The sequence below is a fragment of the Oculina patagonica genome, chromosome 5 (genome assembly GCF_052425735.1).
Source record: "Oculina patagonica isolate OP01 chromosome 5, crgOcupat, whole genome shotgun sequence".
NCBI lineage: Eukaryota > Metazoa > Cnidaria > Anthozoa > Scleractinia > Oculinidae > Oculina > Oculina patagonica.
In genome coordinates this window covers 18,449,513-18,468,487 of record NC_135762.1, presented here as the reverse complement: position 1 = coordinate 18,468,487, position 18,975 = coordinate 18,449,513, and the positions used below count along the sequence as shown (strand labels likewise).

Here is an 18,975-nt window from a genome sequence, read left to right as displayed (position 1 = left end):
TTAGGGAATTGTGACAAGAGACCAAAAAAAATTAAAATTGAACTGCTCAGCTCTCTAGTGACAGCGAAAATTGTTTGCCGTTAATGCAAAATTTACGCACAGAGGTTTCGATACACTCACTGATAAAAATGAAATAGAGCAGCTGGAAAATAAATCTTTCAGATGTCTTTTTTTAAATAGTTTATTGCAAACAAAAAACAAAAATAAAATAAAAAGGCTACATACAATGTTGTTACTTACAGAACTGAATTTAAAATACAATAAAGATACTTAATAAAATAATAGTTACGGTGCTTGTAAACAATGCTTATATATAATGCTTGCTTAATTTAATTCCTTTTTCTGCTGAAGTTCGTGTCCTTTCAAGAATTACGTTATTCACAGATAAAGAAGCTATACATGTATACATTTAAGACGATAAGTAGCAAAAAGGAAAAGAAAGGAAGTAAATAAATGACTTCAAGACAACTACAAAGAAAAATTTTAGATAAATTTGAATTGAGATTTTGAATTACTTTTTTCGATTAAGATAGTTTATCTTTTAGAAAGGCTAGGAAGGTTTCGAAGTAGAAGTGTTGTTCATCTCTCGAGGCAGTGTAGATATAATATTTAGCAATGAGTAAACAGAGGTTTAAACCAAGTCGTAAAGGAAAGTTAATTGTAAAACCGTAGATAATGCTTTTCTCGTGTAGCTCAATGGAATCATCATTTTTGACGTTCCACCACGTAACAAAAGTATTCCAGAAAGTCTGTACATTCGGACAAGAGACAAAAAGATGTTTTAGGGTTTGTGTTTGCGCGCATAGGTGGCATTTATCATGATCCTTGATTTTATCTCTGTAAAGGGTTGAATTGGTTGGTAAAATATGGTGAATGATTTTGAATTGGAAGATGGTGAGTCGAGTATCTTTAGTTACTTTAAAAGGAATGTTGTAGAATGATAGTGCATGTTGTGCCATCGTCCAGACCCAATTGCAATGTTAGTGATTGTATAAATGAAACATTCACGCAGTTATTTACACTAGAACTTTATTTCATGTAAATTAGGTTTCGTTTCCCGCGTCCCACTGGGACAAAGTCTATGCGCTTTGCGCATAATTTATATATATTTTTAAAAAACCGTTAGCAGTTGTGGGCAACGTTCGTTACTATAAAAATCGATATCATACCTTAGGCTATCTTGCTGGCGATTCATTCGGGAAAAATTCTGTAAGTTTATGTTCTTTTGCTTCTTTTGTTCTTTGTTTTTATTCCGCTAGGTTTGTTGTTAATAATTATTTTGTTGCTGTTCTTTTTTTTTTTTCTAGTCAAACTCGTAGTTGTAAATGATAATAAATGTGCGATGTTTGGAGGTCCCGTTTGATGATTTTGCTACTCTTATGCGACGATAACAATAAACAGCATAGTAAGGATAATACAGTTGTCACGATAATCCACAGGCCAAGGATGCAAATAATACTTTAATTTTTCTTCGTAGATTTGCTCAATTCAACAACAGTAATATTTTATTTTATTATTTTATTTTTTCTGAAAGATTGCGTTATATTGTAGCATGACTTAGATAAACGACATACGATACGCGTGAGCAAGCTTTTAAGCCCCGAGAAAGGTCAAACGGTCTCTTGCTCATGGCGGCCCTGTATATTATAAGAATTGGACATTTCTGTCTACTAAATCTAATAGATCCCATCATATAAAATTAGTCTCTTTCTTTTATACATTGTAGTGTTCCATTCTAACTGCACTGGAGCATTTTGTTTTTATATTCTACACGGCGATGTCTTGTTAAATTAAACTTGACTTCTGTTCGATCGCGCTAAACAGAATAAAAGAATAAAGGATCCTGCCGATAGGGTGCCTGCATAAAGCGATGACATCATCAGTTACACGTCATCGCTTAAAAATGAATACCAAGAGTCAATCTGGATTTCGCGAAAATCAGGCTTGTTTGAAAACAAAATAAAACGACATCGTTGCTATGGTAACTTTTGTTATTACGTAACCAGTAGAAAATAAAACTTTGGTCATACTCAATCATAATGGTGTAGTTTGGCAAAAATCAAAGATTGACTTTCTAGATAATTTTCATTTTAAAATTGACCACCCTAGAGCTGAAAATATTACATTGAGCCTCCTTAACTGGGCTAATGTAAGAGAAAATGCACAAGCTTTTTTGTCAGGACATGTACAATGTCCATAATAAGCAGGTGTCCATAAAGTGGGGTTTCACTGTAAAACAAAAAGGTACCTTTTGAAGATAAATAATAATATTAAAAGACTCAATTAATTAATTACCTACTGAAGGCTGTTGTTGTAAGGACACTTGAACTGCTTTGGAAGACTTTTCACAGTTATGTGACAAACCCAGATGACTTAACAATTCTATTAGCAAACCTGTATGAGAAGTTACAAAATGAGACCATCTCATAGTAAGATTAGTTGCTATGTGTACCATAATAACGGGTAGATTTATGGGCAACTTTTCAGTATTAAACTACATGTATGTGACAAAAACATGGAAACTTGTGCTATTAACTACACTCTGTGGAATCATATTTCTTACATTTACAGGAAAAGTTACCTTAACGTCAGAGTGTAGTATGAAGTAAATATTCAATTGCAGGTCTTTATGCTGTTAATTAATTTATAAATACTATGAGTGATCACTTTTTTAAATGTTTACCTTTTGATGACCTGTTTTTGTCCAAGAGTGCTTCCTAGAAAGGAAGAAACAACAATGTTGGAATTACTGAAACTAAAGTTTTTCAATAACATACACCTTATTCGATGGTTAAACATAATATAATATGTGCGGATCAGGATTTCATTTTGTTTGACCTGATTTAACTCAACATGTTTTGTTGGTGTGAATGGGGTATCAAGTTACAATACCCAACAATATAACATGAAAATGTAAATTAAACATTGCTAAATAAAACATCAACCAAATGCTTTCAGACTATTATGATGACTACAAAAATTATGACGTTGATGATGTCCTTGCAGTACTTACCAACACTTCAATATGCAAACAGACTCGGGAGACAATAGGGTAAAAAAGTGTTTAAGGCTCTTTCGGTATTCCTACTAGTGCCTGCAAAAATCCATTTTGAACTTGGACAACAGAACATTTTCCTACTATTGTTTCCTAATATTGTTATATTTAGATTTTTGTAAAAGTCTCACATGCTGCATCAATGTCTGATAAATATTTTTGACAAGTTTTGTTAAAATCCAACAAATCTACATACCCTGTCAATGCACTTGAACAGATTGCAGCAGTAATTGACACAAAAGCAAACTTTGAGTTTCTTGGTTTTTTTTTTTACCTCGAGTTTTTCAACTTCAAAAGAAATTCACAGTTTTTGCACCTAGTTAAAGCGGTTGTGATGTGGCTATGCTGCTGACCAGTAAAACAAGAAATAGAACCCCCTCTAATGACAAAGAAATCTGCTGTCAAGTCAGGTATCAGTGACTAAATTCAATGGCAATTCTGCAGCAATCAGCTGGGATATGTTCTAAGCTGCCAGTGACAAAATTGGCTTGTGATCAAATTGGCTTTATTTTGTATTGCCAGATTAAAATATGCTCACATCCAGCAAAAAGCAAATGTTTCTGTGTGACAAATTGCAACATGCAACCACTTTATATAACAATACCGAAAGCTGTGTTCTAAACAATGGCTGGGCTAGCGATTTTTTTGAGATTCAAAGAGGTGTTAGACAAGGCTACCAACTGTCACCATATCTATTCATTCTATCGGCAGAAATTTTGGCCATCGGGATAAGAAATAATACAAATATAAAGGGAATCTCTGTAAATGACAAGGAAATTAAGATAAGACAGTACGCCGATGATACAACACTAAATCTTGACGGGTCTTGTGAATCTCTCTTTTCATCTCTTGCAATGCTTGATGAATTCAGCAAAGTCTCTGGCCTCAGGCTCAATGACAAAAAACAGAAGCCCTGTGGATTGGTGCAAGTATTGGAAATGACAAAATCGTGCTACCAGGAAAAGAACTCAAATGGCCAAAAAACAAGGTAAAAACCCTAGGGCTATGGATTTCTACAGACCTTGAACTATCTGTTTCTATAAACTTCAGCGAGAAACTTGAGAAAGTTAAGGAAATGTTAGGATGTTGGAAATACCGCAGACTCACCTTACTAGGTAAAGTCACTGTAATCAAGTCATTAGTAGTCTCCCAACTGGTTTATTTACTCTCTCCCCTTTGCTCAAACTACAATGTCATTAATGAAATTAACAATCTGCTTTATAACTTTCTCTGGAACGGTAAAGGCGACAAGATTAAGCGAAAAGTTATGATAAATGATTTTGGTAATGGTGGCCTAAAAATGATTGACATTATCTCCTTCAATAAATCTCTTAAGACCACCTGGATTAAAAAAATATTTAGATAACAGTAACTTCGATATAGCTCTCGAAAAATATGGCTGCCAAAACTTTTTTCTTGCAACCTCAGCGCTAGAGGCACCTTAGCGACAATAACAACTTCTGATGCCTTTTTAAAAGAAATACCAGTATTAGTTATTTGGGCAGAAGTTAACTTTGAGCCTGAAATAACATCTAAAGATCTTTTTTTTGGACCTACCACTTTGGTATAACTCCCTAATAAAAATAACAAACAAGCCACTCTTTTTTAAAAATTGGTTCACAAAAGGAATAACCATGGTAAAACATCTTCTGGGTCAAGACACAAACACCTTCCTATCGCTAAAAGATTTCTATTCAAAGTATGGATTAGATCCTCGCCCTCTAAGTTTCTATGGATTAATATTGGCGGTAAAGTCCCTTCGGACTAAATCTAACTTCCAAGATGTACAGAAAACCAACAGTGACCATGTGCCTCTCACAACAAAAATTCTACAGGCCCAAAAGGCAACTACAATAGTAAACAATAAACTGATTAGCAACAAAAGTCTAATGCCAGAATTAAGTCAAAATAAATGGCTAAAAGACTGTAACCTACCAATAGAGGATAATATAAATTGGACCGCTGCCTATGTCTTGGCTAAAAAATGCACCAAGAGTACTAAACTTATAGAATTTCAATTCAAACTCCTAGTACATAGACGGGTGCCAACCAATACCTTCTTAACTAAAATAGGTCTAAAAGATAACGAAAACTGCAGCTTCTGTCACTCTTCCCCAGAGACATTAATTCATCTTTTTTGGTCATGCGACAAAACATCACACTTCTGGAAAGAAGTTATCAAATGGCTAGAAAACGTAAATTTACTGTGTAAAGACTATACAACTTATCAAATGCTACTGCTTTGGGTCTGAGGCCAGACAATTCTCAATCTGCACTTTTAATCAACTACTGTCTTCTCTTAGCACGATATCACATATGGCTAGCTAAAACAAAGGAAATGTACCCAAACTTAACGTATTTCATATGTCTACTCAAATCTTATCGTGAAATAGAAACAAAAAGTGGAGAAATTAAAAAATGGAAACCTTTTGCGGGATACATATAGGTATGTTTAATATCGTTACGTCCATGTTGTTTTTTTCTTTTTTTCTTACTTAACTTTATACTCCTAATCGCATGACAGGAACATAGATTACTGTTTTTTTTAAATATTTTAAGTGCATCACATGCTTTTGTCTTACTTTAACAATCAAAGGTACATTGTCTCTTCCTGTAATTATGGATATTTCCCTTCTTCTTTTCTTTGCCCTGTGGTGTTATTGTAATTGCTAGTAGTAAGTAAGCTGTGTTTAGGTATTGTTAAAGATTGTTAGTAGTTTAAGTACTGTAAGTAGTGTTAACCGTGTACTGTTGCTATTGTACTGTAATCGCTGTTTTTTTTTTCTGTATGTATTGTTGCATTTCAAAAAAAAAAGATGCAACCACAATATAAACAACAAAAGCACAGACAATATTTATTGAAATTTGAATCTGCAGAATGTGATTGCCATGAAAAGTGCTACTGGTAAACTCTGCAGTTGACATGTTCTAACTGGTTTATATCACTTTACTTTTGCGAATAACTCATTATTTGTTTGAAAAATGCTGATGAAATATCTAGAACAGAAGTCGTAACAATCTGATATTGAGGCACCTTCATTAAAGGACAGATTGCATGCTGGGAGAATGGACCACAAAGGAAAGATGGTGAACTCTATGTCTTGAGTGCAAAGAGCTAGAGTTACATGTACAGATTGTTATTAAAATTTGAGTTTATTACACTACTAAAATTATTATTAAAACAAAATTAAGTTACACTTCAAGATGGTGGAAATCATCAAGGAAAAGACCTTATAAATTTGCAAGGGATGCACAGGGGTCAAGACTAACTTTTTTGCTAACTAGCTACGGTAAGTGGCTAGTGGCAGCTTTGATTTCACTAGCCAAAACCAATTTTCTACTAGCCAGAACTTGAAATTTACACAGCCACTTGAAACAAACATGTTTGATTTCACATCAGAAACAGCAGAAACAGTTTTCTGTCACTCATTGCTTTTATACCTGCCAACTTTTTCTGGTCAGGCGTGGTTTTCCTGGGTGCCGGTCCCGGGATCATGTCCGGCCTCCGGCGCCGGTCCGTTCCGACATTCCCGTCCTGTGCGTGGACGCTGTTTCTCCCCTCTCTCTCCCCTGGGGGGTTCGTCATTCCGAGTTGTCATTGGAAGTCTGTCTGTGTCTCACATTTTCCCGGCGTGTGGTTCGTCGTGAGTGGCGTGGAGAGCCTCGGCGTGAGACTCCCTAGCGTGAGAGTGGCAGGATATGCTTTCATCAAGAAAGGAGTGAAATAAAGTTACCATTTATTTGCTTTTAGTTAATTTTAGCTTCTCCATATTCTTTGATATATAACATGTCAACAGTGCACTTATCAGTTCTGTTCTTTTAGGATCAATTTTGATTTGTGGTTTCTTTCCACTAAAATACCATTTTGGCTAGTAAAAGCCCAAAACCAACAAGCCAAAACTGCATTTCCACTACACAGCTACCATTATTCTTGAGTCCTGGATGCATGTCTCACAGACAAGCACACACCCAGCACGGCCATTACAAAGAAAATGACACTGTTTGAAACATGTAAACCTGTCAATGGTGGGTTTTGTGCATTGGTCAATTTACAGAATGCCAGTACGTAAAGAAAAAGAGCCATGAGAAAAGCAATCATCTACGGCACTTCGGATGAGTGGCTTTGCCAAAAAGTTCTGGGTTGTAAGCAATCACGCAAAGGCAGTGGCACTATCAAAGCACGCACCACCTCCATCACTAAAAAAATGTAATGTACAAACAAGATCAGATCAAGCAGGGAAATACAGCACGGGAGAACCTCACATGTTGGCCAAAAAAGTGCCTGAACTGTCCACCACTTTACCAACCCCATGCTTCAAACAAGTGCCCAGCTCATGGCAAAACCTGTGCAGCATTCAAACAAAAAATCCACTTTGCAGGGTCCCCAGCATGCCATTCCACGACAGTTGGTGTCCTCTGTGAAGCACAGGAGGAAATCAGTTAAGCTTACCATGAGCAGACCCTAAGCTCCATAGATGTTCTAGAAGCTGGCTCTTCCACATTGCCAAGCATGATAACACTCTCTGCACATCAATGGCAGTCACCTGCACCTATTTGTTGACTCAGCATGACACCCTTATTCCCCTACACATACCAGGAGAAGATGGGTCCCTTAATGCCAACAAAGAATAGATTATGCACCTATAAAACCCAAACCTTCATGCATATCCATGGTCAAATAGCAGCAACCCTCCAGTCTAAAAATGGTGCATGCCATGCCACAGCTGTATTATGTTGTCGAGGGACATCAAGCAGAACTCCTGCTTGGAAATAGTAATGCTAAAGCACAAGACATCCTAGCCATTAACACCAAAGGGCAGCAAGCCATGATAACAGTCCAGAGGTACCTATAACAGGAATCACAACCAGCATCCGAGCCGCAGGGATTCAGCTTCTCGCCATGAAAGACCAGAATGACACAGTGTCCCTGGAGGAGCATCAACATACACGTATAACCAACCTTCTAGGGAAGCACAGTGCAATATTTTCAGGAACTGGTCTACTGAAAAATGATGCCCATTTCCATATCAACCCCTCTGTACCAGCAGTTACAAGTGACATCAAACCGCTCCATTCCACTTGCGTATCGGGAGAAATTAAGCAAGAACTCTGGAAGGCTCACAAAATTGAAGATGTGAAACCACATGAAGGCTCCTGATGGGTTTTAATGTGATCATCCAAAAAAAATAGCCAAATTAGAATGAACCCTAACGTGCGACAGGCAAACTGCACTTTGCCCTGCGCAAAGCGACATGTCGACACCATCATGGAAATTTGTCACTAACTTACAAGCACAATCAGGTTTTCTACAATGGACATAAGCCATGGCTACCACCAAATAGCTGAAGAGTCAATGTCCTGTCCTTTGTCCAGAGTGTCACCAGCCACACACCTATTCAATGACAGAGTCAAGGACCCACTGGACAGGCTTCCCAGTTACACATCATTCCATGACAATATCCTATTTTGGAGAAGCACCCCGATGAACATTAAGAGAACTCAGACAAATACCTAACACACCTGAAGGTGAAAGGCCCAAGAGAGGCCCGCAACCCTAATCTTGACAGTGACCAGTGGATTGCGTATTACGTGTGCGCGCCACGTTTATAAAGGCTATCTAGCTGCAAACCGGAAGTTGAAATTTTGTTCTTCCACTAGGAACGATCGGAATGCAAAAAATATGTCAATCACGACAGTTTGTCGTAACACCGGAAATTGAAAATCTGTTCTTCAAAAACGATTAGAATGCGAAAAATGTGTCAGTCTCAACAGTTTGTCACATAAGATCGCGGCTTCTGTATATTATGGAAGATTCGAAACATAACATTTTAGACGTCGTTTTAATAGGCGTTGGTTTTGAGACTATTTACTGTGATTGTATCACAGATAAACCACAGCAAAACGCATGATTCAAAAAACTGTTGATCTCGAAAAATCCCTTACAACACTGACAACATAGCAAGTTCACCGACCGAGGAAAATCACATCTCAATTACACCGCGTGTTCGATTAAATCATGCACTCCTTGCGTGACGCGTTACTCGGAATAATTGTCTTTTGTTCAGTGATTTATCGACACCGTCTGAGAAATTTTTGCGCCCTGTTGGATTAATTGTTGTGAAAATGAGGTGACTTAAGTTATTTGTTCTTCCGCCATGAACGGTTACAATGCAAAAGACCCGAAAATGTGTCATTCCTGAGAGGAAGTTGAGATTTTTTCCCTCCACAATAAACGATTAGAATGCGAAGAAAATGTCAATCGCAAAAGTTTGTCAACTGAGATCGAGGCTTCTGTCACATGGAAGGTGAAGGTGACGGTGAAGGATCTTTAAGTGTATCTCGCCCGCACTTTCTAACCTGTGGTTACCACTAGTACTATGCTGTAGGAAATGCACCTTCAGGATACCTCTGTATGAAGAAAAAAAAAAAAAAAAAAAAAAAAAAAAAAAAAAAAGGAACAAAAAAAAAAAGAAAAAAAGAGATATAAATTATTTGTCAATGCACAGGTTTCCTGACACAGTCAAAACTGAGGGAGGACCACCATTTATTGGCACCAGCAGCCACAAAAACCAAATGTACATGAAATGGGCTGGTGTCAAAACTATTGTTGTCAGTCCAGAAGACCCTGAAGCCAATGGACTGGCTGAGAACTTCATGAAACCACTCAGGTACACTACCCACAATGAGGGCAAGAATGCTAAACAAAAGGTATACAAATTCCTTTGGCAATACCGGGCGACACCACACACCACCACCGGCAAAGCCCCAGCCAATCTACTGTCCAACTGGACAACAACATTAAACAGGTGATGTGAAATTGTTCTGAAGATGAGCAATCCTCAAGGGTCGATTTTTTTCCCACAAAATCTGTTGTAATAGACTCAAACTTTAATAATGATTCGTAACTTTAGCACTTTGCACTTGAACATACAAACAAACAGTTTGTCCTCTTTCCCTTGTAGTCTGTTCTCCCAGCATGCAATCTATTGTTCAATAAAGGTGCTTCGATATCAGATTCTGATATTACATCCTTTTTCTCTACACAGAACAAGTGTAGGACTCAGTAAACTCCTGGAGGACTCAGTAAACCTTCACATTAGAATTGAGCAAGGCTAATTGATTTGGCTTTTTAAAAAGGCAAGGGAAAGATGCTTAAAACTGAGCAGTTAAAGATTTATTTCTTTTGCTCTAAAAAGGATTCAAAATTTCATTGCATTTCTTGCAAAATAAATTGCACTATCTTATACCATGACAGTCACTGCGTGATATACAATACACATGACTACTCTCATAAAGCCTGGTTTTCACTAGCGATGCAAGCACAAGCGCAAACACAAGCGCAAGAATAACAGTGCTTGTTTCAACCTGAAAACGGCTTTGACTCAAGCAAAAGCACAAGCGCATTGCAGTTTTATGCTTGTGCTTGTGCTTACAGCAAGCACAAGAACAAAGATCAAAATTTGGTCTTTTTTCGTGATTGCGCTTCTGCTTGCGCTTGTGCTTGCCTCGCTAGTGAAAACCAGACTTAAACAATCTCCAAGTTTAGTACTTCCATTTCCTTGGTCAGTGCTTGCTCGCTCTGAATACAACCTAAACATATAATTCATATTATGTGACTTGAAAGTTCCCAACCTTCCAACTCTTCCTTCCCTTCAATGGCCTTTCTCCTTATTGACCCCTCCCCTTGCAAATAGTAGTGTGTATAGGATTTAATGAATACCACCTCAAGTAGTTTCATTTTTCGCAGGGGCTATTTATTTTTATATAAACTTTTTTCACCAATAAAACCTAAAAAATCGCCCTTTCTTCTCGAAGCGCCAAAAGCCGTTGAATGTCAATTGAACATTTGCTGTTACTTAGCATAATGGCCACAAGCGAGTCCGCGCAAGCCGCAAGAGACTCAGCAAGACAGTTTGACGAGTTTGTTGAGCAAGAAATTGAGCGAATGCCTCAAATGTCGGACCCAATTCGAGAAGCTGTCCGTAATATACTGGATGAGCCCATCCCTCTTGAAATGCAAGAGCGTTTACTAAAACCGATTCTTTCACAAAAGTATTACCCAAAACCACCGAAGCGACTTCGTCGCAAGGAAAAGAAGGAGCAAAAAAGGAAGAACATTCAGAATGAATTTGATCACTTTTTACCACATGAAAATCGGGTGGTAACAAATTATCAGAATGAGATTTTAAACCTTCTTGATGCCGCAGAATAGGATGGGGTGGAGATGGGGGGTCGTTTTAGGGGGCAGCGCTTTATTCGATAGCGCTTCATCAGAGGTCTGGAAAAAGACCTTACACCAAACTTTATGGAAAAAATTTGAGAAAATGTAAACACAGCGTTTTATATCAGGCATGTTTACTCGTATCAGTTGCGCAATATTGAAGATGATACGGTCATTGTCTACTACATTAACCAAGGCTCACCTTGGATTAATAAGCTTTCTGCAGCGAGAAAATGGTTGAGCGAACAGGAGACGAAACGCCTGGCCCCTGACAATATCAAAATACCTTCTACGAAGTGGAAGTTTGAAAGCTTTTTAATGTTGATGTAAAGGTTGTGCTTGACCGTCAACCGCTGTTAGGCACAGGTTCCTTACCAGACTGGCTGTGCAATCTTGCGCGTGGGCGTGCGGGTCCAATGGTTGCGCTAGATACCTATCGAGATAATTTTATTTTGTGTCTATGGCGTTGTATTGCTGTGCACCAAGGAGAGCGTATTGATCGAAGCACAGCAGCAGCACGCGGTCTCGCAAAGAGTTTCTTCAAACTCGAAACTGTGCCGATCGACTGTCCAAAAACATCTCTTGATGAATTAGATAAAGTTGAAAGGCATCTGAATCAGGGTGCCACTTCCTCTGATTGGCTCGGCATCCGAGTTTATGAGCCTGTGAGGGTAAAAGATGAGGAAGTCATATGGCATCTAAAAAGAAACCCTCCAGCTATGCTTGAAGAACATTCTGACAATCGGCATTTACGAAGGGCACGCGTTTGTCATTAAGGATATTGAAAGGTTAGCCAAGACGTATGCATGCGCCCATTGCAACGCAAGATTTACACAAGCTTGCCACCTTAAACGCCATTACCAAACTTGAAGCCAAGGAAAAACAATAATCGATTGCCCGGGCAAAAAGGTTGAAGAACCGCAGACAAGCTTTGTGAAGGCTTTCTATCCAAGCAATCAAGCTTCCAAAGAATTGCTTCGGTGGCTTGAACGAGAAGCCAAGCGGCGGAAAATTCACATACACCACGCGATGTGCGGACATGGTGGCAAGCATTGTGTTGAGCGCGCACCTGTCGACGGGTACGACCCTATTTCAAAAACTGTATTTCAATACCACGGCTGCCACTGGCATGGGTGTCGAAAATGTTACCCGCAAGATCGTAACAAAATCATTGGCCGCAACGACCAAACACGTGAAGACAGGTTCAAAGCCACAATGAAACGTACAAGATTGCTACGAAGGGCCGGTTACCGCGTGATCGAGGCTTGGGCGTGCGAAGTAAGGGAAATGGTTGTTGATCCACCGCAGGCGCAAACAAAAAGCTACCCGCACGCCATCTGGTACGATTTCGAGGCGTATGGCGACAATAATCAGCGAAAGGAACTGACGCCAACACTCACGATCGAAAACGCACACGTGCCAATCTCGGTGAGTATCGGTGACACCCTTGAAAGAAAGGCCACCCACATCTGTGAAAGAAACCCTGCAGAGCCGGTCCGCAAGCTTATGGAAGAGCTGGAGAGACGCGGAAAAAACATCCGGGCCCAAATAAGAGCGGAATTTATGCCAGAAGACATGGGCCTGCTTCCAAAAGCACAGCGACAAAAAATTGAGGAATGGTGCAACCAGGTGCCTGTCGTCGGTTTCAACTCTGGCAGTAACGATCTGTATCTGATTAAAAATAACTTCGCTGATCGCCTTGCTGACACAACCGGCAAAGTCAGAGTGGCAAAAAACGGGAACAAAATCATGTTCTTGCTCACTTGGGGCTTCCGTTTCCTTGACATCATCAATTACCTCGGACCGGGGACAAGCTATAAAAAGTGGGTTTAGGCATACGAATGTGAGGCAAAGAAATCGTGGTTTCCTTATGAGTAGTTTGACTCCCCCGAAAAGCTCGACCACCCAGGGTTGCCGGATTATATTGCTTGGTATTCAAGGTTGAAAAACTCCTTTGTGCTGAAACTTTCAGAATGACGAGCCTGCAAAAAGCTGTTTCGAGAAATGGGGATGCGCACTTTTGCTGACTGGCTTCGCTATTACAACAATCTCGACGTGGCTCCTGGCCTGGAAGCCTTGAAAAAGATGCGGGCATTTTACTCTGAAAAGGGGATCGACATTCTGAAAGACGCCGTCAGCATTCCCAGTGTGAGCATGCATTACCTGCTCCGGGGAGCTGTCGAAAGGGGCGCAGAAATGTACAGCCCGTGCAAAAAAGCGTACGAGATGCTGAAAGGGGCTGTTGTTGGAGGACCCAGCATTGTTTTTACAAGGTACCACAAAGCTTTTGTTACAAAGATAAGAGACCACCAGTTCGGCGTTCTGCATCTTTGCAAAAACATTGTTGGCTACGACGCAAATGCCCTCTATCTGTCAACAATGTTGGAAGATATGCCCTGCGGAAAAGAAGAAGTCCGCGAATTTTCAGGTCAAGAAGAAGCGGCGGCGGCTTTATTTACAAAAAATCTGAAAAGAGAAAATCCTTCTTATATACATTTTTAGATATATTTGGATTTGCGGAAGTTGATATTGAGATTCCAAAACAATTGTGGAAAAAGTTTGAAGAGATGCCGCCATTCTTTTACAACAAAGTGGTTCCAGGCGAAGCCGTTCCACAACACATGCATGAATACTTGAAAAAAACGAGCAGAAACCGTGGGGACGGTAAAAGGCTGGTGGGAGCGCTGTCTGCAAAAAAGATTCTCTTGTTTGCTCCACTGCTGCGCTGGTACGTGGAACACGGGGCAGAGATAACGGCGCTTCACCAAACAATTGACTACCAACCTAAAAAGATCTTCCCCTGGTTTGTGGAACAAGTGACAGAGGCGCGGAGAACAGGTGATGTTGATAAGAGCAAGGCCTTGCTGGCTGACGTGTTTAAGCTGTTAGGAAACAGTGCTTACGGAAAGCTGATCGAGGCCATAGAAAGGCAAACGAACGCGATATACACCAAAGATGAGAAAGTGGTTGACAGAGCCCTGCGAAGTGCGTATTTCAGTGATTTGGATGAAATTGGGCAAGCGTACGAGTTGGAAAGTCGTAAGCCACGGATAACAATCAGCAGGCCTTTTCAAGTTGGGATAGCGGTTTACCAGTTGGCAAAGCTGCGCATGCTCAAGTTTTACTACGACTTTTTGGATAAGTATTTTGACCGAAAGGACTTTGAGCTCATTCAGATGGGCATGGACAGCTGTTACATGGCCATTTCTGCAACAAAGCTTGAGGACATTGTAAAACCTGAGCTGTTGCCTGAATTTGAGTCCCAAAAAAAACAATGGCTGGCTTGGGACAAGTGAAGCGGCCGCACCCCTGGTCTCTTTAAGCTTGAGTGTACGAGCAGCCGGATGATTGCGCTTTGCTCAGTGTTATTTCATCGAGGAACCAGAGGGTGAAAAAAAGAAGTTTAGCACCAAGGGGATGTCCAAGAGGCAAAACGTAATAAGATGGCAAGGATTTAAGGCCGCTCTGAATGGTCATAAGGACATGGCAACAAACAGAGGCTTCCGTATGAAGGAAGGAAAAATGGTAACTTACGAGCAGGAAAAACTGGGTTTAAGCGCCTATTACGACAAACGTTGGGTGCTTGAAGATGGAATACATACCGAACCGATTGAATATCACCTTTAGCTGGCATTGACTGGTGGAAGGGCGGTATCAGGAGGTATGACTAGCAGCTCCTCGCGCACAAAGCCGCACTTGGGGCCATCGTGCAAGTAATACAAAACAGGTTCGTTCGGTTTCATTAATAATAATAATAATAATAATAATAATAATAATTATAATAATGATAATCAATTTATATAGCGCATTTTCCATATGTAAATGTTCAAATGCACTGCACACATACTGTAATTTACTACACAATGGCCAGACCACACCACCGGGAACTTCGTGCCCTACTCTTCGCGAATAGTGTGTGGGTTCTTTAACGTCCCCTGTTATAAGACTGAAGATACAGGAGACAGGGCCTAGGGTTTATCATCCTTTTCTGAGAAGACTAGAATGTCTAACCATTTGCAGATGTAATTACAAAGGCAGCACATTCTCCTCAGTTATTTTAAGACCCTGAGTGTTGGTCCGGTCTGGGGTTCGAACCCACGACCTCCTGCACGGCAGTCCGGCGCTCTACCAACTGAGCTAACCAGGCGGCGGTCCAACTTTGGGTAGCCTTTTAACCCACGCTGTCGACCGCTGGCCAGATGCCAGGTTCATCTCTTCGCCGTACTGAAAACCAAACAGGCGCTCTGCCAGTGTGCGGTTGAAATGTTCAACAATAGCTTGTTCTCTGTGGATATTAACACGCCCACGCCTTATATTGGTTTTGTGATTTTCCATTTCTTTGGTAACAGCTCCCATGAATTCCGCCCGGGGTCAACTTGCAGCATCTGTGGCCATTTTAGTGCACTTCGCCTGTAAATTGTCTGAAAACCTTTTGCAACCTCAGTTGAATCTTTGGAGGTCAAAGGCTCGGCCTCTTTTTAACGGCTGGCAACGTCAACAACAGTCAGAGCGTATTTGTAAACTTTTCGCCCACGTGGCAGTTTGTCGTGTGGCAGAAAAAGAAGGTCCGCCTGGTGGACCGAGTTAGGAGAAGAAACATCGAATTTTGGGCGAGGAACGTATCGTGGTGCTGGAAGGTAGATCTGCCTAAGTGCCTGCTTAACTAGCCACTTTTTTGTAGCATCTTCGGAAACCTTGGCGGCCTTGTTTTTACGCCCCCCCCAAAACCCAAAAAACCCAAAAAAAAATATAATAAAAACTTAATTGCGGAAGAATTTCTGGCCTCAAGATATTGTTTTAGTCAACCTCCCGCCATGACGGCCGTGAACTTTACGTAGTTCATAAAACTGCTGCTCGGGTTGGATGTGAAGTTTTCTTTCACAACTTTTTTGGCAGCCCAGCCGATTCCGGCGGCGAGACCTGTAATAGTGGCGGCATCCATGAGCGTTTTCACGAGCTTGTTGTCGGTCATGATGATTTCGCGAAGCAAAGGTTTAGTATAAAATAATAAAAAATATTTAATTGAAAAAATCAAACATCATTAATGCAACCACTTTTACAAAAATTGATTTTTGCATTTCTTTTTCAGCATCTTCAATCGTTTTTGTCCCTTTTTCAACTAAAATTTTATTTTTTGAACGAATTTATTCTAATTTTTTTCATTTTTTCTTCATCTTTTCCTTCTTTTTCCAAAACTTCTTTTACTTCCTCATACATTTTTTGTCTATTTTCTTTTCAGATAATTTTGTTTTTGTTTCAAGTTCATTTTTTAATTTTTCTATGCTTTCACAAATTTCTTTTTCAATCTTTTTTTTTTTTCGACTCTCTTTTCGTCTTTTGAAATTATTTTTGAAAGTTCTTTGAAAAGATGCAACTTTTCCATAAAGTTTTTAGACATTGTTGTTCAGTATAAAATAGAAAAAAATGTTTAATTGAAATTTATTCTTGAGCGCTTTTTCGCTCTTTAACGAAAAGATCGGGGTTTTTTGCAATCCAAACGATTGTTTTAATGCACTTTTCCGTGAAATTTGCCCAAACTAAGCCAATCCTTGAAACACCTGCAACGGACAACATAAACTGTCGGATGTCAGGGACTTTCCACATTTTTGTGAAGTAAAACTTTTCGGAGAAAATTTTATTATAATACATTAAAACTTAAAAAGAATTTTTTAATCCATCGGACGCGTTCCTCTTCGTGTTGTCGGTGCCGCAGGGTAACTTACTGTGTTTTCAACTATCGCTGGTGTAACTTTTGATTCAGCAGGAGAACTTTTCTTGAAAAAGGCTTTGTTGTCTTCATGTTTGGCATAAGTTGTAACAATTGTAACGCCAATACCAAGCAAAGAGATCCATTGATTTGTGCTGAGAACACTGGATCGTGTCGCAGCCTCTGGTGGAGCTGGTTCTGTTACGGCTGAGTTACATTTCACTTTGCAGACGCAGATTTCTTTTCTTTTTCTTTTGCAATTATTGCAGCAGCCTCGACAGCAGCTTTTTTCTGTGCTTCACGAGCCTGTTTTGTTTTTTCAGCTGCAAGCTTGCCAGCAGCTACTCGCTTTGGATTTTTGGCTGGCTTTGTTGCAGGAGTTGTTGAAGTAACTTGGTTCTGTACTTCTTGAGCAATCGGGGTTTTTGATTCACCACGTTGTTCGAGCTTGGCCATTATATCATGAGAAAAAATAATATTTAAATAGAAAATTCCTCAGCAAGATTTTTTGCTAAGCAATTGCTAAGCATTGCTCAGTAATTCTTAAGCATTTTCTTAGCATTGCTCAGAAAAATCTTCAGCAGTAGTATGTGTCTCTACACCTTTCGCAAGGTGAAGTGTGAGCCGCAATCGGCGGCACTTCGTTTAAATCAATGTGCTTTGTTGTGATAAGAGCAGCATTGCCAATGGCAAGAAAGCGGCCGCAGCGCAAAGCCAGACCGCCTGCCAAAGTGGACAGCTCTTTACTGATGATGTAGTCGTTTTTGAGTTCCTTCTGATAATCATTGACGTCCTTGATATTTACTGCCATACCAATGACTTTTGTTACAAGACAAATAAAGCTGTCAATCAAGCTGTCGTTTGTTTTGGCCCCCACGTATGCCTCATATCTCTTGAAGTACTTTTCAACTTGTTTATCTGACAAGCGCTTCACCTGCTCATGATTTATCTGCACACCGATTGCTTCTGTGGCTTTTCCTTTTGAAACAAGGATTGCAAGCTTTTTACGCATAGCAGGAATGTCAGGTCCTTGAATGGTTGCGCTTTGTGTACTTTCTGGTTCATTTCCTAGCATTTCCATTACGGAAGCTAATTCCGCGACTTTGTCGCTTTCGCTTGTAGCGTTGTTGGAAGGAGAAGTTTCGCAAAGCGAAGCGAACGGGTCAGTCATCATTATATTACGCTAAAAATATGTTCAATAAAAAAATTATGTGCCGTAAGGGTGGCGATGAGAAATGACAAGATGCGAAAACTTATTTTTTTTTCAGGTTTGAAATGTGTTCTTTGTAATCCTCATAGGTAAGTTCGCCAGCGTAATCCTCAAAGATTGCCTTTATGGTCTTGGCAGATGGGGTGTAAAAGAAAACGATTGCCGCTACATTTTCGCAGAATGAGGCGGTTATGCTTGTCATTTTTTGAGTCAGCACCCATACGCTCATACGCTCACCCGTTCTTCCTTTTACATCTTTCAATGCAGCGCAGTTGTCGAGGATGATAAGCGTGTTCGCACCCTCAAAAAGAAATCTTGAAAGCCTTAACCAAGATTCAACCTCGTGCTGCTCGCAAATGAAAACATAAAAGTGAGGATCTTCCTCAGCAAAGCGATAATAAGTCTTGTTGTGCGCGAAAGTCGGGCAGATGAGCACGATATAGTCAAACTTGCCGCGGAAAGGGCCACAAAGCTGATTGACCACGTACCTTGTTTTTCCTGAGTTCGTTGGTCCCACAATGAGGGGGCGTTGAAGGGTATTATTGGCAGGATCCATGTTCGTTCGTATATTATAAAAGCACAGATTCTAACTGCCTGTTAATTATGTTCATCTGGGCGTCGCTGATTACGTAAATGTGGCAGTTCAAATTACCTGAGCCGCTTGCTTTCCTCTCTAGCTCAAGCTGGACACCGTCCTTTGTGTTTACAAGGCGCGTGCCGCTTCCATGCATCGAGTGGTCAGCCATGGAACGCAGATCAATCAGAAAGCCGAACTTGTCTTC

The 18,975-nt window shown here is 40.0% G+C and overlaps 1 protein-coding gene and 1 non-coding gene across 6 annotated transcripts in view; both read right to left on the bottom strand.

Moving 5' to 3' along the window:
* LOC144653125 (centriole and centriolar satellite protein OFD1-like) overlaps positions 1–18,975 on the bottom strand; it is a 104,861-nt gene that overhangs the window by 73,235 nt on the left and 12,651 nt on the right. For all 5 annotated transcript variants that reach the window (XR_013570681.1, XM_078513042.1, XM_078513045.1 and 2 more), the window contains 2 exons: positions 2,684–2,717; positions 2,296–2,394 (listed from right to left, as the gene is read on the bottom strand). Coding sequence is in view for 4 of the 5 variants with exons in the window: in XM_078513042.1 (XP_078369168.1) it covers positions 2,296–2,394; positions 2,684–2,717 (133 nt within the window). In the remaining variant the exon portion in view is untranslated. The remainder of the gene's footprint in view (positions 1–2,295; positions 2,395–2,683; positions 2,718–18,975) is intronic.
* Trnag-gcc (transfer RNA glycine (anticodon GCC)) lies at positions 15,351–15,423 on the bottom strand. Its single transcript has one exon. It is a non-coding gene; the product is annotated as a tRNA-Gly (tRNA).